At 52.4% G+C, this 14,733-nt stretch overlaps 4 protein-coding genes across 4 annotated transcripts; 2 read left to right on the top strand and 2 right to left on the bottom strand.

Annotated features, from left to right (window-relative positions):
* Positions 1-548: 548 nt before the first annotated feature.
* On the top strand, positions 549-3,092 carry BD324DRAFT_653188 (hypothetical protein; the record flags this gene model as incomplete). The annotated part of the gene is made up of 5 exons (XM_022018624.1): positions 549-974; positions 1,037-1,282; positions 1,324-2,232; positions 2,291-2,455; positions 2,502-3,092. The coding sequence occupies 5 exons, from the start codon at positions 549-551 to the stop codon at positions 3,090-3,092; spliced, it is 2,337 nt and encodes a 778-aa protein (XP_021868673.1).
* Positions 3,093-3,616: 524 nt separating this feature from the next.
* BD324DRAFT_635737 (hypothetical protein) lies at positions 3,617-7,241 on the bottom strand. The gene is made up of 9 exons (XM_022016838.1): positions 6,688-7,241; positions 6,335-6,638; positions 6,012-6,279; positions 5,617-5,951; positions 5,325-5,560; positions 5,218-5,285; positions 5,024-5,175; positions 4,844-4,979; positions 3,617-4,785 (listed from the first exon to the last, which is right to left on the bottom strand). The coding sequence occupies exons 1-9, from the start codon at positions 7,108-7,110 to the stop codon at positions 3,684-3,686; spliced, it is 3,024 nt and encodes a 1,007-aa protein (XP_021868672.1). The 5' UTR covers positions 7,111-7,241; the 3' UTR covers positions 3,617-3,683.
* Positions 7,242-8,445: 1,204 nt separating this feature from the next.
* On the top strand, positions 8,446-13,207 carry BD324DRAFT_583498 (Non-repetitive/WGA-negative nucleoporin C-terminal-domain-containing protein; the record flags this gene model as incomplete). Its single annotated transcript, XM_022013626.1, has 20 exons — positions 8,446-8,713; positions 8,759-8,863; positions 8,917-9,013; positions 9,073-9,143; positions 9,189-9,509; positions 9,560-9,832; positions 9,874-10,384; positions 10,438-10,776; positions 10,832-10,997; positions 11,038-11,175; positions 11,227-11,301; positions 11,356-11,432; positions 11,485-11,759; positions 11,831-11,955; positions 12,001-12,146; positions 12,193-12,430; positions 12,482-12,692; positions 12,738-12,880; positions 12,937-13,032; positions 13,091-13,207. The coding sequence occupies 20 exons, from the start codon at positions 8,446-8,448 to the stop codon at positions 13,205-13,207; spliced, it is 3,792 nt and encodes a 1,263-aa protein (XP_021868671.1).
* An 80-nt stretch (positions 13,208-13,287) lies between these two features.
* On the bottom strand, positions 13,288-14,654 carry BD324DRAFT_635730 (integral membrane protein DUF92-domain-containing protein). The gene is made up of 6 exons (XM_022016837.1): positions 14,362-14,654; positions 14,215-14,292; positions 14,092-14,157; positions 13,962-14,026; positions 13,642-13,918; positions 13,288-13,579 (listed from the first exon to the last, which is right to left on the bottom strand). The coding sequence occupies exons 1-6, from the start codon at positions 14,551-14,553 to the stop codon at positions 13,376-13,378; spliced, it is 882 nt and encodes a 293-aa protein (XP_021868670.1). The 5' UTR covers positions 14,554-14,654; the 3' UTR covers positions 13,288-13,375.
* Between the last annotated feature and the right edge of the window lie 79 nt (positions 14,655-14,733).

Genomic DNA, 14,733 nt, shown 5'->3' with positions numbered 1-14,733 from the left:
GTGTGTGTGTGTGTGTGTGTGTGTGTGTGTGTGTGTGTGTGTGTGTGTGTGTGTGTGTGTGTGTGTGTGTGTGTGTGTGTGTGTGTGTGTGTGTGTGTGTGTGTGTGTGTGTGTGTGTGTATGTGTGTGTGTGTGTGTGTGTGTGTGTGTGTGTGTGTGTGTGTGTGTGTGTGTGTGTGTGTGTGTGTGTGTGTGTGTGTGTGTGTGTGTGTGTGTGTGTGTGTGTGTGTGTGTGTGTGTGTGTGTGTGTGTGTGTGTGTGTGTGTATGTGTGTATGTGTGTATGTGTGTTTGGAAATTTCGGGAAACTCGCTTAGAGAGTTAGGATTCGTGGTGTTCGACTTCCACTTGACATTCTTCCTTATGACCATGACTTTCTATAGCTCACTGTAGTGTGTGTTAGGCTGACCAGCAAGCCGAGGTGTAGTAGCCGGTCGGGCGAAGATGAAGTCGTCTCAGACTGGCACAAGCACCCTGCAGTCGACCACTCAGGGCCATACCTCGCTTTCGCCGATCCTCGGTCTGTTGGATCCGACTCGACCACCCGCCATGTCTGCAACTATCAGCAGCGCTCGAGGTGCCTCCCTGAGCGAGACCACTATCCACCCATCCTACCTTCATACCCCTCTCGCTGACTTTGACACAAGTTCCACGCCTCTACCTCTAGACTTGGATTTGGCCAATGTTTCCCCTTGCCCACTCGAGAATTGTCCCCTCGAAGGATGCAGTCATACCCTCTCATGGCAGCTCGATCCATCACTTTCTCTACCCGTCGAGATGCGACAGGATCGATTTGCGAACGCCGTTCTGTGTCGACCTCGTATGATACCTGATGGCCAACTCGGGATCTACATCGACGAGTCTTTCGAGTTTCAAGCGGGTATCGATGACATTTTTGCGAGGCTGGAAGAAGTTAAGGAGTTGGAAGCGAAGCATCCAGAGCAGTCGAATAATGAAGGCGAAGAGGTAGAACCAGTGAGTCGGGCCGGGAGCGGAACTCCCTCCTTCACATCGCTGACCGACCACTTCAACTTCAGACCGCTGTCGCTATCTTGGCATCGAGCCAAAATACCGTCCAGAATGAACCTCTCATTTGCTGCGATATCCCGGAGCAAACTCGTCAAGAGCACATGTATGGAACCACATCGCAGCCTCTGCCCCTTACTTCCATGACACCCCTTGGCATCGAACTCGCAGCCGCCCATTCGCTTCGTTTGGGATCATGGCTCGCAAGTTCGCAACCAGAGGTACATGCCGAGATGGAAGTCAAGCTGGCACAAGAGGTGAACATCGAGTCGTCATATCTGCCCGCTGACAGCTCCAGACCGCTGAGACCGTCTTGAACGATGAGATAACGGCTAGCACTGCAAGGAACCGGCCTACCCAAGAGTCCTCCCCACCGTCAAGTCCGTCGCCCGCAAGGGGCCAACGGATCGACTCTTCCAGGTCGGACCAAGGTCCCACTCGCCCCATCTCTATTCCCTCAGCGGCTCAGGTATTCGATGCAGTAGATGATGCGGCGACGTCTCCTGAGTCGATTGCCGATTGGATGCCTCAGACGCCTCGCGGGGAGGAGGAGGACATGGTGACCTCGGCCATCGACGATGAGTCTGTCTCCGCGGACTTCAAGATCCAGACTGAATCAAGCCCTCACTTCTCGTCGGACCTGACGAGGCTCATTCGCCCAGCGATTCCGGTGCAAGCTCTTCTCAACACATCCTCACCTCACACTCCACTATACGACAGAAGCGGCTCGCCAGGATCAAAGGCATCCAGATCTCATGCGGCGGGTGAGGTTGACCAGGCGGCGACTCCCTGTGTGAGGCGATCATCTCAAGCTGAAAGTCCGTCCCCGGTCAAAGCTCCTTCTACGCCAGATCACAAGACACGAAAGGTGCCCAGGGTAGCCACTCCGTATCCTTGTGTTAGTGCCACTCCAGAAGTCATGGAAGATCCTTTAGCAGAGCCAGAGGTGGGCAAGGGCGATGATGTTAAAGTCTCTCTAGGCTCGATCTCTGCTGAGAATGGTCTGATCCTATGGAATGAGGTCGCTGAGACTCGATTCGAGGAATCTATCGGTGATTCACAGGGAGAAGGCGACACGGAGATGCATATCACTGCATCGAAGGATGAGGATATGACAGAAAAAGGGCGTTTGACCGATCAAGAGGAACGTGAAATCAAACGAGAGCGACTCGATTCACTTGACAGAGAAGCTTCTCTTGCCAAATTGGTGAGTCGGTACCGAGTCTTGATGGAGGTGTTTGCGCTGACTTGCATCATCCAACCAGCGTTCCTCATCTCAAGCGGAGAAAAAGTCCAAGTTCAAGCAGAAACCTGCTTTGAAGCCATTCGCGGTGTCTGGAACTTCGAAAAGTGCGAACAATCATTCACCGACCGGTCGAGCTCGAAGTGGCACGTCGAAGAATCAAAGTGCCACATTGACAGCAGGGAAGGTGTGTAGCGTTGCCTGCCGGCCGTCATGCTGACCCTGCTATGCAGTCTCGGGGCCGCAAGCGAAAGCGGTCCACACTCAAAGCCTCTTCTCCTGGGGACTACCACCCAGTCGACGATCTCGTGGAAGACGGCGCGGAGCCATGCCTGCGCTCACCGACACCTACCGCCGGACCCTCCAAAACAAACATGTTATCTCGGGACCCCTCAGTCTCGGCTCTATTTGAAGGCGTCTTCACCAATCGAGATGCTGAAGGATCGCCTGACCCCATCGCAGCTATGGAGCCAGAGATTACCCGGCCCGCTATCCTCTCAGATCAATTCTACCATGGACCGTGGGAGCGCACGCGAAGCAGTGTGAGCTCGAGGCAGATTGAGACTCCGCCCATGTTAAGGAGCTTCAAGAGGCGCAGGACTGCCACAGCACAGCCATCAATGAAGTCTGAGGTCACGAACCTTCCGCAAGAAGAAAAGTCTCGAGATATTCCCACGATAGCCGCACATCAGTCTGGCCGAGCGAAAACTATCGCCTCACTGCGCGCTTTCGGCACATCAGGTCGAGCTCAAGTGGCGCGTGATATAGTAGCACATACCAGAGTCGGGTATACGAAGGATGAGGCGAGTACATATCCCCTTTGAGATGGATTTTTCACTGACTTATCGCAGGATGAGATTATTCTTCGTTATTATGAAGATGGACAGGGGAGCAAGCACTCCCTTGAGGCCTGCGTGGCTGAGCTCCAGGCTCGCGGGTACAAGCTTCGAACCGCTGCAGCTATCAGGTGGAGGTGCGTGTCGAGGGCCGGGTGACAGATGGAGAGACGCTGATGTTCTACAGACTCTTTTACGTGCTCAAGGGTCGGAGGTGCGTGCCGGAGCAAGTTGGTGCAAGGGATGAGTAGTAGATGGCCTCGAACGGGGTGAGTGATTGTCTAGCGTGTGTCTGAATTGACCGACACTTGTCGTGCCCCAGTGTATTCCGGCTTTCCAACGTCTGACTCAGGTGTATATAATGGGGAATTGAGATAGAGAGAACGAAGAAGTTGTACGATAAACGCCTCTTGATTGAAACGTTTCGTTGTAGATATCAGCATTGGACTTTGTGTGTACCATAAACTTCATCGCATGCTGGTCCTAAGTGAATCCCGCCAGGAGACTGATTATGTATTTTCATGTCGTAACGAAGGGAGTGCAACGTCGATATTCGCATATGTTATAGCTGACTGCCTCCTACACAACGATATGACTCTCCGGAGGTCCAAGGTACGTAGCAGCCCTACTTGAGATACCTCCGAGATCGATCAATACCCTCTCTAGGACCAGTCCACCTCTGACACCTCTGATTATCAGGCGGTGCGATCCAATGGCGCTACTACCCTTATTGCCAAGCTCCATGGGGATTCTGACTTGCCTGACTTCACTCGCTACGACTTGCTCCCAATCGTCCGGAACGGTTCCAGGTTTAGATTCAGGTACAGGCCTGACCGATTGGACAGATCCGTCATCCATTTGTACACTGATTTCTAATCTCGATCCGAGGATGTAATTGAGAGTTGGTCCAAAGAGCAAGGTCACGCTGACATCGCTACCGTTGGCAAGGTCATCCAGATGAGTGACAAAGAAATCATAGTGGATTGCTGGACCCGCACTGGATGAAAAGTGCTCAAGGGTAGGTGGTAGGATGGTCATACCAGAGTACGTCTTGCCATAGAATGGGATCTCTTTCCAAGCATGCTCGATCCCACTGGCGCCTTTGACAGACTCTGAGACTCCCCTCATGGCTTCCATGACGATGTAATCGTCCCCTTGGATAGCACCCTTGAAGTCCGATGGGATGTCAATACCTCGCACAGCTGGCAAAGTCACGGTCATCTTGGTGCCGTCGGACGAAGTGAAATCGACGTGCCCATCCATCTTGTCATTCGTTTTCCCAGGGTATTTTGACCAATCGACGCTGATCCAAACGCGCACATCACCACTTCCGTCCGATTTGACGGTCCCGTTCGAGGGATGAGCCACGACCCAATCTTCAACAGCTTTGGCCGTGAATTCGATATCCTCTGTCCCTGCCGCGCCGACATCGACCCATCGTTTTTGACTGTATGGGTCGACAGGGGGGAAGACGGGATCAGGGCAGTTGTAGCCGAGTGGGCAATTGTGTTTGTTATCTCCTGGCCAGGCACCGAGTGATCCCTCGACGGTGAATCTAGTATGAATCGGGCCCAGAATATTGATATAAGACGGCGAGGGTTGGACGAAGGAGATTGGCGGGAGGGCATTACGCGTGGGTGATTGCCAGTATTGGTAACCAATGTGAGATTGACAAAGTGTGCTGAAGAGAGATAAATGAGGGGGAACTTTTTACACACGGGATACAGGGGTCAACTTACAAGTTCCACTTGCCATCGTTCAGCTTGTGGAAAGCTTGAGTGATCTCGTGATCTTTTCGGAAGCAATCAATGGCATCTTGAGCAAAGAAGTTGGCGGCCGTTCGTCCCTGAGAGGCGTAAAGGATGGATTTGGCGGCTACCAGGGATCCTTCAGCGATGTTCCTGATCTTTCAGACTGACCTGAAATGTAGATCCGCTGGAGATTGGTCTGCAGTCTGATGGGTGTCCGAACAAGCTGCTCAAAAGCAAGTTGTGTGGATTGATCGAGGCTCATTAATATCTGCTCTGTGCGTCCCTCCAGCGCGTTCCACTCGGCAAGCACCCTCTCCGCTCTGTCGCACGTCAGCGTGTCGTCAATTGTGAGGTCGACCTACTCATTGAAGGTGGCCAACGAATAAGTGTCGCTGTCAACGAGCTCGGCCTTCCGTCGGGAAGCGTACATCTATCATAGTCAGCGTCGCCTCTCCGCAGCACTACTCACCGAGTATTGTGCCATAATGTTCGCCACTTCCGCCGCGGCTTTCTGATCGAGGGCAAATTCCCGTTGGGCCCATTGAGTGAGATGACCTTGGAGACCGGTTGAGGTCGCTCGGTCAAAGTCATATCCAAGACTCATAAACCATTCGAGAGGGATTTCGAGCATTTTGAGATCTCCAACGTTGAGGATCCAAATGTTCTTGGTGTTGAATGATCGAGCGAGATTGAGCTGTTCCCACACTGAAGCGTTTCAATGAGCATGTCTGCGGCGTTCAGCAGAGGGACCTTGCACTCACTCTTGGCCAAGGAGACTGTACTGAGCCATTTGTAGTTTCTCGGATCACCAACGTAATCTGCATGATAGTAGATTCCTCCTCCGGCTTTGTGATCGCCTTCTGGCATGATGGCCATGAGATTTCCCCAGTTGTCATCACTGAGCAAAGGTGTAACGTTTTCGGGGACTTGAAGACCCGTCGCAAAGTACGACATGACTTCTTTGTACATTGCCCACATTTGAGGGACAGAGTCGAGGTTGGAGGTGTCGAGAGATGATTTAAGTATCGACTGTTGAGCCTTGACGATGGTTTGTAGTCGTTCAATATCGGCCCCAGGCAGGGCAAGATCGCCGTCACTTGGATGGGCTGATCAGCGACGGCTTTTATACGCGGAGAATAGGCGCAGCCAGACTTACCCTCTCATACCGACAGTGTATAGCGTCTCGCAGTTCTTTGCTCGGTCCGCACCATAAGTCCAGAACTCCTCCAAGAACTCTCTGTTGGTATCAAAGTCCCAATCTCCATGCCCGAAATCATGATACTCCTTCTGGTTCCTACTCATCGGCTCGTGGTGTGAAGTTCCCATCACCACACCATGCTCCTCTGCCAGCTCTTGATTCGGTCCAGGTCTAGCAGGATGGGGTAAATTCTCCAGACCGTCCACAGCGAATGAGCTGTGCCACACTTTGCAAAAATGTCAGTATAAAGGCTTTGCCTCTTGGAGTCAGCGTTCGCTCACTCGCGGGCCATAGGTAGTTTCCTTTCAATCTCAACAGTAGCTCAAACACCTTCTCATAGAGTCCAACCTGGAATGGTGGCCCCTCGGCGATTCCGAAGCGTTGTCGTGCCCAATTGAACAGGACAGGATGCTCATCGTTCAGGAAGAAACCTCTGTACTTGACAGTCGGTTCACCGTGACCGACAGTGAATGACTTGTCGATCGACAGGGTGTCACGATGACGTACAGGCACGTCTGCCCACCAATGGAAAGGTGAGACTCCAAATTGTTCCGAAAGAGTGTACATGGCAAAAATTGCCCCCCGCTGATGTGTCGCGTCAGCACCGGAGCTCAATGTCACGAGTAAAACTCACCCTGTCTGATCCTATCAGTACCAGAGATTCCTCCACACCGTCTACAGGGCTCTGTAATACTGCTCCTTGGAATGACTCCCATTTGCCCTCGACTTTCTGGACCAACGCCTCTGCTCGCAGCTTGGAAGCGAGCTTTGAACCCGCGGTGCAGACGATGATGGCTTGCTTAGACCCTGATGGGAGAGCGTCAACATGAACATCTGGCTTGGCTCCAGTGACACGATGAATATCGCTCGCAAAGTTGTTGGCGGCAATATGTACGGCTTTGGAGTCGGTCGAATCGAGCAAGATCGGGAGAGCGGATGAGCTTGAAGCCAGGACGAATGGAGTGGACGAGGACATCTTGAATGGCTCTTGTATGGAAGCTGAAATGACTTTCGTCCAGAGTAAGAACGTCCAAGACAAGATCCAGGCAAGCCTCATTGACCTTTCTGTGGACACGTTCTTACAATCGACGCAGTGAGTAGTACACCTAACCAACTTTTTGGCTGCTGTTGGGAAAACATGTCTTCGGAGCGGGAGAATCGGACCGGACCGGCTGGAGTTGAGAGAAGGGTCATTTCCTCCGAGATTCTTCCGTTTTCCTCCTCCCTTCTACCTTGCACATGTGTCTGTCATCTGAATGGTGGATTCGTTTCGCCCGAGATGCACAGGTGAGCAGGTGGAGTCTCAGGCGGGCGTGAGAAGTATAGCAAGGCAAGCTGGAGAATTCAGCGGACCGTCAGTCCGGTCCCGCGTCATCATCATACTCAAGGCGAAGGCGAGGATTCCACAATGTGTATAGGTTTGGGCAGTTGCACTTGGGATTTGATAGCGATTTATGCGTCACTTAGTGACATGACACGATTAGGAGAGGCTGGACGGCTGGGCACCTTGGTTCGCGACAGGCAGCTTTGAGAGACATTCAGCCGGGTGGAGTTTGAAGTATCAGTCATTATTGGTGTACTTCAGCCAAAATCATCACAATGGCACTCGATATCTCACTCGCATCAGTAGTATCGATCCATGATTTGTCCAGCGCGCATACGTATTGCTTACGAGGCCCGCTGCCGTAGATACCGCAGCATGCACCATCTCCAACGCAAGCGGTCTACCAGGAGCGAGCTCTCTGGGTTCCCCCAAAGTGCCACACTCGTCAGTCAAAATCATGCGCGTTCCACAATGAACACCAGCCCAAAATTCAATGGCGAGCGCATCATCAAGCAAGCATCGCTGGTCAGACCGGCTGTACTGTGCTCTGCAATCCAGACTCGCAGCAGCTTCTTGCCATCCGCGCTGGGTAGCGTGAGGTAGAGATCTGTACAATCGTATGGCTGGATTCACATAGGAGGCAGACAGAAGGCTTTTCTCGTCAACTTTCAACGACACCGATAGATCATGTTGTCGTCCCTTTCCTCCTCCATCAGCCGTTCTTCACAGCCACAGCAGAACGGGATGAACTCTCAGTTCTCGAGTAATCCGAACCAGGCTGGTGGGAATCCATCACAAGGCTGGGGAATGCAACAATCTTCAAGCTCGCATCAGTATGGTGGTTCATCAAACAATCAGTATCCTCAACAAAATCCGTATGGCCAACAACAACAAGGATACAATCCACCAGCTCAAGGTTCATCAGGACCTCCCTATCAAGGTCAACATCAGGATCAACAGATGCAACCGTATTATCAGAGTCAACCTGGCAGTGGGTCAAGAGGGACGATGCAGTCTTGGTCTGGAGCCCAGCAGAATCAACCTCAACAGCCTTCGCAGTCGATGATGATGCAGCACACGCAGGGTCAAGGATCTTGGGGCGTTCAGAACGGTCAAAGGTCATATGGGACTGTTGGATACAACTCGTATTCGTCATCATCCAATCTGCTCGGTACGAGTCTGGGACCTCAGCCTCTGGACGAATATAGAGCTGGTGATGATCCCATCTATGGACCTTTGTCCAAGGCGAGGACAAAGGTAGAGAGAGGGTATACTGCAGATTCCGAGATCAGTCCAGACTTGATGGACATTATTACACAGCCAAGTGAGTTCAGCTGTCCCATAGGGCATTAGGAAATCGGATGAGCTGACTCAACCACAGACGAAAGACCCTATGTGGATCTTCCCAGTCCGGCTGCTGCGTTCCGTCCCATGAAGATCACTCGAAACATTCCCCTCCCCGATGCACTCCATCAGGAGCTCAACTGTGGGTCAAACTTGTTGCAGGAAGTAGAAGCTGTACGCTAACTACCTGGCCAGACAAGCATCTAACCGCCCGGATGGGCCTATTTGAGGAAATCGACCGAGCATGGTTCGCAATCGATAACCGCTTGTTTCTCTGGGACTACACCGATGGGTGAGTCGGGCAGCTTGACACCTCAATTTAGCACTGACGCTCGTTCGCCTCGCCCTCAGACGGGACTTCAATCGATATGATGAGCAAGCGGATACCATCGTCTCCGTCGGATTGGTCAAAGCGAGAAAGGGTGAGAGTGTGGAACATCGCCGCCTGCGCTGACCGCTCTCCGCAGATGTCTTCGTTGACGACATCACACACGTCCTCATTATCTGCACAGCCTCCAAAGTCACACTGATCGGCGTCTCACGACCTTCTTCTCGCGAGCTCAATCTTTATGCTACGAATTTGACCGCAGACCTGCCTACCGCCATGCTTCAGATCAGCGGGACAAACCATGGCAGAGTGTTCTTGAGAGGGGAGAACAAGGACCTGTACGAGCTGGACTATACCACAGATTCTTCATGGCTCTTCGGTAGTGGAGCCAAGGTTCGAGTAACCAACAAGACTGCGACGGGCATGGGTTACATCTTGCCATCGGTATTTGGATCAGGAGGTGAGTCATGTGCGAGTGGTACCGTGTTCCACGCTGATTGTCCTACTCAGGCAAAGAAGGCGTAGAGAACTTTGCTCTCGATCCTGTCGCCAACCGGCTGTTCACATACCATACCAAAGGGGAGATAGAGTGGATAGACGTTAGCGGTACAGACTATATCACCCGGGGCAGGTACAACCGCCTACTCGCCGACTTCCAAGCCGAATACGCGCGACTCAATTCGAATTCTCGTCCTGATTCCACTGTGTTCAAAGTCATCTCGATGGCTCCGGTCGGCATACACGAGAGTCCAAGGTTGGGACTAGTAGTCTTCGCTTCGAACGGTGAGTCGGCTAATGGTGCGATTCCGCTGATCATCTCTCAGGCTGGCGTGCGTATTTCAACCTACAATACTTCGGAAGCACGCCAATTCTGCGCAGACCTCCTCCTGTTCAGAATTTGAAATTAGAGCAATCGACATTCTACTCGTCCGGGACGGTCTTTGCTGTCCAAACGGATACATCTCAGCCAACTCCAACCAGTATTCTCCACATGATCACGCCTCATACTGGCCGTCTGGCAGCTGCGAAAGAGAACGGTTTCCAGGATCCATCGGCTGCCAATATGGCCGAATGGCATACCTCGGAACAAGTTGCAAGCTCTATATGGACCATCGCGGAGACTCCAAAGACAGACCCTGCGAATCTGCCCTCGACACTGAGAAAGTCCAACAGTCTCGCGCTGGCCCCTCTGGCTCGGCAAGCCAACGTAGAGTCTAGAAGCTTTATCATCCTGTCTACTGGGGGCATATTCTTTGCGGTACAAAGTAGACCACTAGACATGTTGTCGGCGGGGTTGGAGACGGAACGAGACGCAGCGGAAGTAGTCGGCGCAAAGTGAGTCCATGTTCTGACAGCTGTCCGGTGACCGCACGCTTACTTCGACGCAGCTTTGGTCGAGTCCAGCTAGCCGCTATGAGCATCACGCTCGGCGCCAAGACAAGCATCAAGAACCAGGATCTCACCTCGGCCCTTTCACATATCATGCACAACGCTCAAGCTCCTCAAGTTATCAACGGAGCGAATGGCAAATCGATCCTCTACTCTCCACGACATGATGGACTGGCTCTGACGTTGGCAAGATTTCTGCGACCGATCTGGGACTCCAAAGTGACGCTCTCGACTGCCGCGACTGCTTCTGCGCCTAGTCGTCAGGTTCTAGGATGCGGGGAGTCAGTGCTTCTGGACGTTCAAGCAAAGTTGGAGCAATTACGTCAATACACTAACGAGTGAGTCGGCTTGGGCGAATCTCGCTGGCGTACACTCACCGCCTCCCGCCCATAGCAACCCGTTTCCCCGTATGCAGGCTGAAGGTGATATCAAACTCGCTTGGGATCAGGAAGAGTCATCTGTGGAAGCGCTCAAAAAACTGCTCAACCAGGCCATAGAGGCCATTTCATTCATCCTATTGTTGAACGATTACAGGATATCAGAAATCATAGCGAGGCGAGTGGTCATGCGGGGTCCAATGAGAACTGTACTGACCGCAGTGCAGGTGTGATGGACCTTTGCAGTCGTCTCTTAGCAATCTCCTTTGGAGAGACTTGGTCTGCAGTATCAACGGAAAGGACATTGCGAAGAAATTGGTGACTGCTTTGATCGAGCAACAGATTGGTCAAGAGCTTGGCGTGAGCGAAAGGTCGTTGAAAATGACCCGGGAGGCTGACAAAGCGGCCTAGATCGACACGTTGAGTGAGATCTTGCAACAGCGATGCGGGACATTTGTCCAGCCCGGCGATGTGGTGCTATACAAGGTGAGTTGATGGTGTAGGGGCAGTGCAGCTGCGATTTGTTGACCTGGCTGTCAGGCGGAAGAGAGCATGCGTCGTGCTGAGGGATCCAGGGATCCATCGGAGCGGTCAGACTCCTTAGGAGAAGCCGTTCGGTGAGCCGAGTTGCAAATTCGCCGTCATCTAAGACTCATCACCCCGTCGCAGACTCTTATCTCGTGCTGGGTCAGCCATATTCCCGCGCATCGGCGAGATCACCAAGCGCATGCGTTCCTTGCAGTATGCGCCTGGCGCTATCGAACTCGGACTAAATTGTGCGTCGAATTTGGACCCTCAAGATCGCGCTCTCGACTACGTCCACGATGGCAGACATCCTCAAGATGCCCGGAAGCAATTCTTTGAGCAACGGATGGAGTGCTACGCTTGTGTCATTGAGACATTGGCGATGTACGACGAAGCTCTAAACCAGGCTATCAACGATGGTCAGGGATATGGTAAGGCTGGCGTAGCAGTCTCAGGAGCTATCCCGAAACTGACGGGTACCTCTTCATAGTCGACGCTGCTGAGGCGAAACGGGACGACGCGTACTCTTTGGCCATTAATTCCGACGACGAGCTGTTCCACTTTTACCTTTATGACTGGCAGGTCGCTACCAACCGCCAAGAACAGCTTCTCGAGGTGAGTAGAGCATCCGCATTCTGATGGTCGACTCACCATAAACAGTATGCCACACCATTCATCGAGAAATACCTGCAAGAAACCAGCAGCGATATAGAGGATCGCAGAGATCTGCTTTGGAAATTCTACGCGCGAAGTGGGGAGTATTTGCTTGCGGCGAAAGCACTGCACGAGCTGGCCGTACGACAGAGGTGCGTTTCGCGATATCTCCGATGACCAGGAAGCTTACCGGACCAGCCCTATGACCTTGACGGACCGCGTGTACTACCTCGCTCAATCACTCACTTCTGCTAAATCTGCCGCTTCGGTTGGAGCGGACGATGTTGAATTCATCAGCTCTGTGCAAGAACGTTTGGAAGTCGCTCAAGTGCAGCAGGAGGTCGGCCGGGGTATCGAAGGGCATCCCGATATGACCAGAGTGGAAAAGGATGAGGTGCTTGCAAAGCTCAACACCAATCTTCTTGGATTAGACGAGGTGAGTCTGACGAACCCGAGGCTAGGGTCTACGTTGATTTGCGTTTTGTAGCTGTATCAAAACTTTGCGAGACCTTTTCGATTATACGAGCCGATCCTCTTGATTCTCAAGACGGCAGATACGCGAGTTGACGACGTATGCGAAGCGGTTTGGAGACAACTGTTGCAGAACGCCGCGATTGGTCCGACGCCGCACGCTGCGATGGGTGAAAAGGTAGTGGAGCTATTTAGGCGATACTTCCCGTCTGAGGCGGCGCCACTGGGTGAGCTACTTGCTGTTGTTCCTAAGGGATCATGCTGAAGATGAGAAGACATTGTCATCGGTGTAGTGTACAGCGAAGCCTTGCTACTGGGATCATCGGCTGAAGAGGGATGGATAACACGAGCCATGTTGGAAGGTGGTGTGCCAATGAGGGAGTGCTGGGAAGTTGTCATGATCTCTCACGATCAGGTGGGTCTGACCCATCTTCCCTGCGTTTGACTCGGCTGATGTGAATATGCCCTCAGGCCGAGACGGACGAAGAGCGAGAATTTTACGCTGAAGAGGCCGGAGTCTTGGCTGATCTCTGGGTTCACGAAAGAGATTCTATACATTTAGCCGAGGTGAGTGGTGCAAGCAGGCTGTTAGCATGAGACGAGGCTCATTCGCATTAAAAATTAGGTGGAGAGGTTCGTCTCGGCATATCTGCTCCGAACACAAGCTGCTCAAATGGACGATAGGAAACGAAGGACGAAAGAGATGATGAATCGGGCAAAGGCAGTCATCGGGAGATGGTGATCGTGATGGTGCTCATGTGAACTGAAATGTATCTCAAAACGTTTGGCGCAGCGAGATTGGAGAGCGGAAATGTTCATGACGAACGATGGCAAGGGTCCGCTGCATTAAATGACTGCATTGTTATGAGCGCCAACTGTCATGCTTGTCTTGGTTTTGCATTCATCTACCTCAAGCGGCGTAAAGCCATCCCAGACCCGCCATGATGGTTCCGCTGACAAAGTTGACTCCAGAATTGCTGAGGACGTTTAGACCGAAACCCAGTTTTTTGAGACCAGCTTCTTTCGTCGACCGACTCGAATGGTCAGTGAGCACGCGCTTGTCCTTTGTCGAGTACATTGTTTCTTGTAAGGTCGCTCCAAGGACTGTGTCGAGCTACGGATGGGGTGGTAAATTGGAGATTGAGGATGAGAGGGCAAAGTGGAAGACGCGCTCACGAGGCTCCCGAAGAATCCTGCTCCCATACCGAAAAGTAGCATCTCCCAAGCCCAACTCAAATCATTCTTACATGCCCTTCGTTCAATGACCAGCGTCAAGATCATCACTAGGCTGGTGATGGCTCCTCCTAGGGCAGACATGAGCAGGCCCAAAGTCGATACGGCCCCGTTTGTCCCTGGTGGGACTGATCGTGCGGTGAGGATGTATCGCGGCCGGACGGGTGATAGTATACCAAGTTCCGAAGCGAGCGTGTCGCCAAAGTTGGTCGCGAGTTGGCTGATATATCAGTCGAGAACAGATATTCAAGGCATGGACGTACCCTAACGCGAGGTATATGAGCTGTTTCTGTAAACCGTCGACTGGGCATTGCGTGAGGCGTTCACTCTGCCATGATGGCCAGCAAGGGTCAGCTGGGTTTGGATCCTTGGAAGAAGGCGGATTTGGCTCACTGGTGATAGTGGACCGAATCTAAAGTAAAGCGCAGCTAAGAGCGAAGGGATACAATTCGAGATGACCTATGAAACTGATGGGTAAGTCTCCTGACTGGAGGGAAAAAGGCTTTTCCCCCCCACCTGCATGGCATTTCTGTTGCCTCCAGGTTTAGAGGGATCCGGCCCATCTTCAAGTTTCGCCTTGATCTCTGCTTTGACCTTGGGTCGCGAGAGAGAGAGATCAGTTCCAGTGGGTGTTTCTAGCGAGATGATTCAGAGGCCACCCACCTTCGTCGCTCTGGAGCCTATGAAGTAGAACACGATGAGAGCTACGCCGAAAGCCTTGGTCGGGTTTGCCAAGTGTCCGTATCCAACGAGGAACGCGGAGATGGCCCCTGATTCGGAGAGTGAGCCTTTACGTAGACCATGTACAGCCAGAAGGAGAGATATGCCTGCTGGAATAGGATATAGGCTGCCCATGTTTGTCAGGCCAGATGTTGAGAAGAGGTGAGTGTCGTCGGAATGGAGCGAGGCTCCGAGTTTTGATCGGGATCTCGCAAATGATGGGCATTTGATGCCCGGGACTCCGAAGCAACTATCTGTGACCCCGAAAAGGGTGGTTTTTGATCCCGCTGTGACGGGATAAAAGCTCATTACATT

The sequence above is a fragment of the Kockovaella imperatae genome, assembly GCF_002102565.1.
Source record: "Kockovaella imperatae strain NRRL Y-17943 chromosome Unknown BD324scaffold_14, whole genome shotgun sequence".
NCBI lineage: Eukaryota > Fungi > Basidiomycota > Tremellomycetes > Tremellales > Cuniculitremaceae > Kockovaella > Kockovaella imperatae.
The sequence above is the reverse complement of the archived record's forward strand: the minus strand, read 5'-3'. Positions and strand labels throughout refer to the sequence as shown.

What these genes read in the sequence shown, in the direction of transcription:
- BD324DRAFT_635730 (XM_022016837.1), bottom strand. Translation starts at nt 14,553, where the DNA reads ATGGGCAGCCTATATCCTATTCCAGCAGGCATATCTCTCCTTCTGGCT. An exon ending in GATTCGGTCCACTATCACCA is followed by an intron (nt 14,027 to 14,091) that starts GTGAGCCAAATC and finishes CCATCATGGCAG; the next exon opens with AGTGAACGCCTCACGCAATG. An exon ending in CAGGATTCTTCGGGAGCCTC is followed by an intron (nt 13,580 to 13,641) that starts GTGAGCGCGTCT and finishes CCCCATCCGTAG; the next exon opens with CTCGACACAGTCCTTGGAGC.
- BD324DRAFT_635737 (XM_022016838.1), bottom strand. Translation starts at nt 7,110, where the DNA reads ATGAGGCTTGCCTGGATCTTGTCTTGGACGTTCTTACTCTGGACGAAA. An exon ending in TACACTGTCGGTATGAGAGG is followed by an intron (nt 5,952 to 6,011) that starts GTAAGTCTGGCT and finishes AGCCCATCCAAG; the next exon opens with TGACGGCGATCTTGCCCTGC. An exon ending in TACAGTCTCCTTGGCCAAGA is followed by an intron (nt 5,561 to 5,616) that starts GTGAGTGCAAGG and finishes GAAACGCTTCAG; the next exon opens with TGTGGGAACAGCTCAATCTC.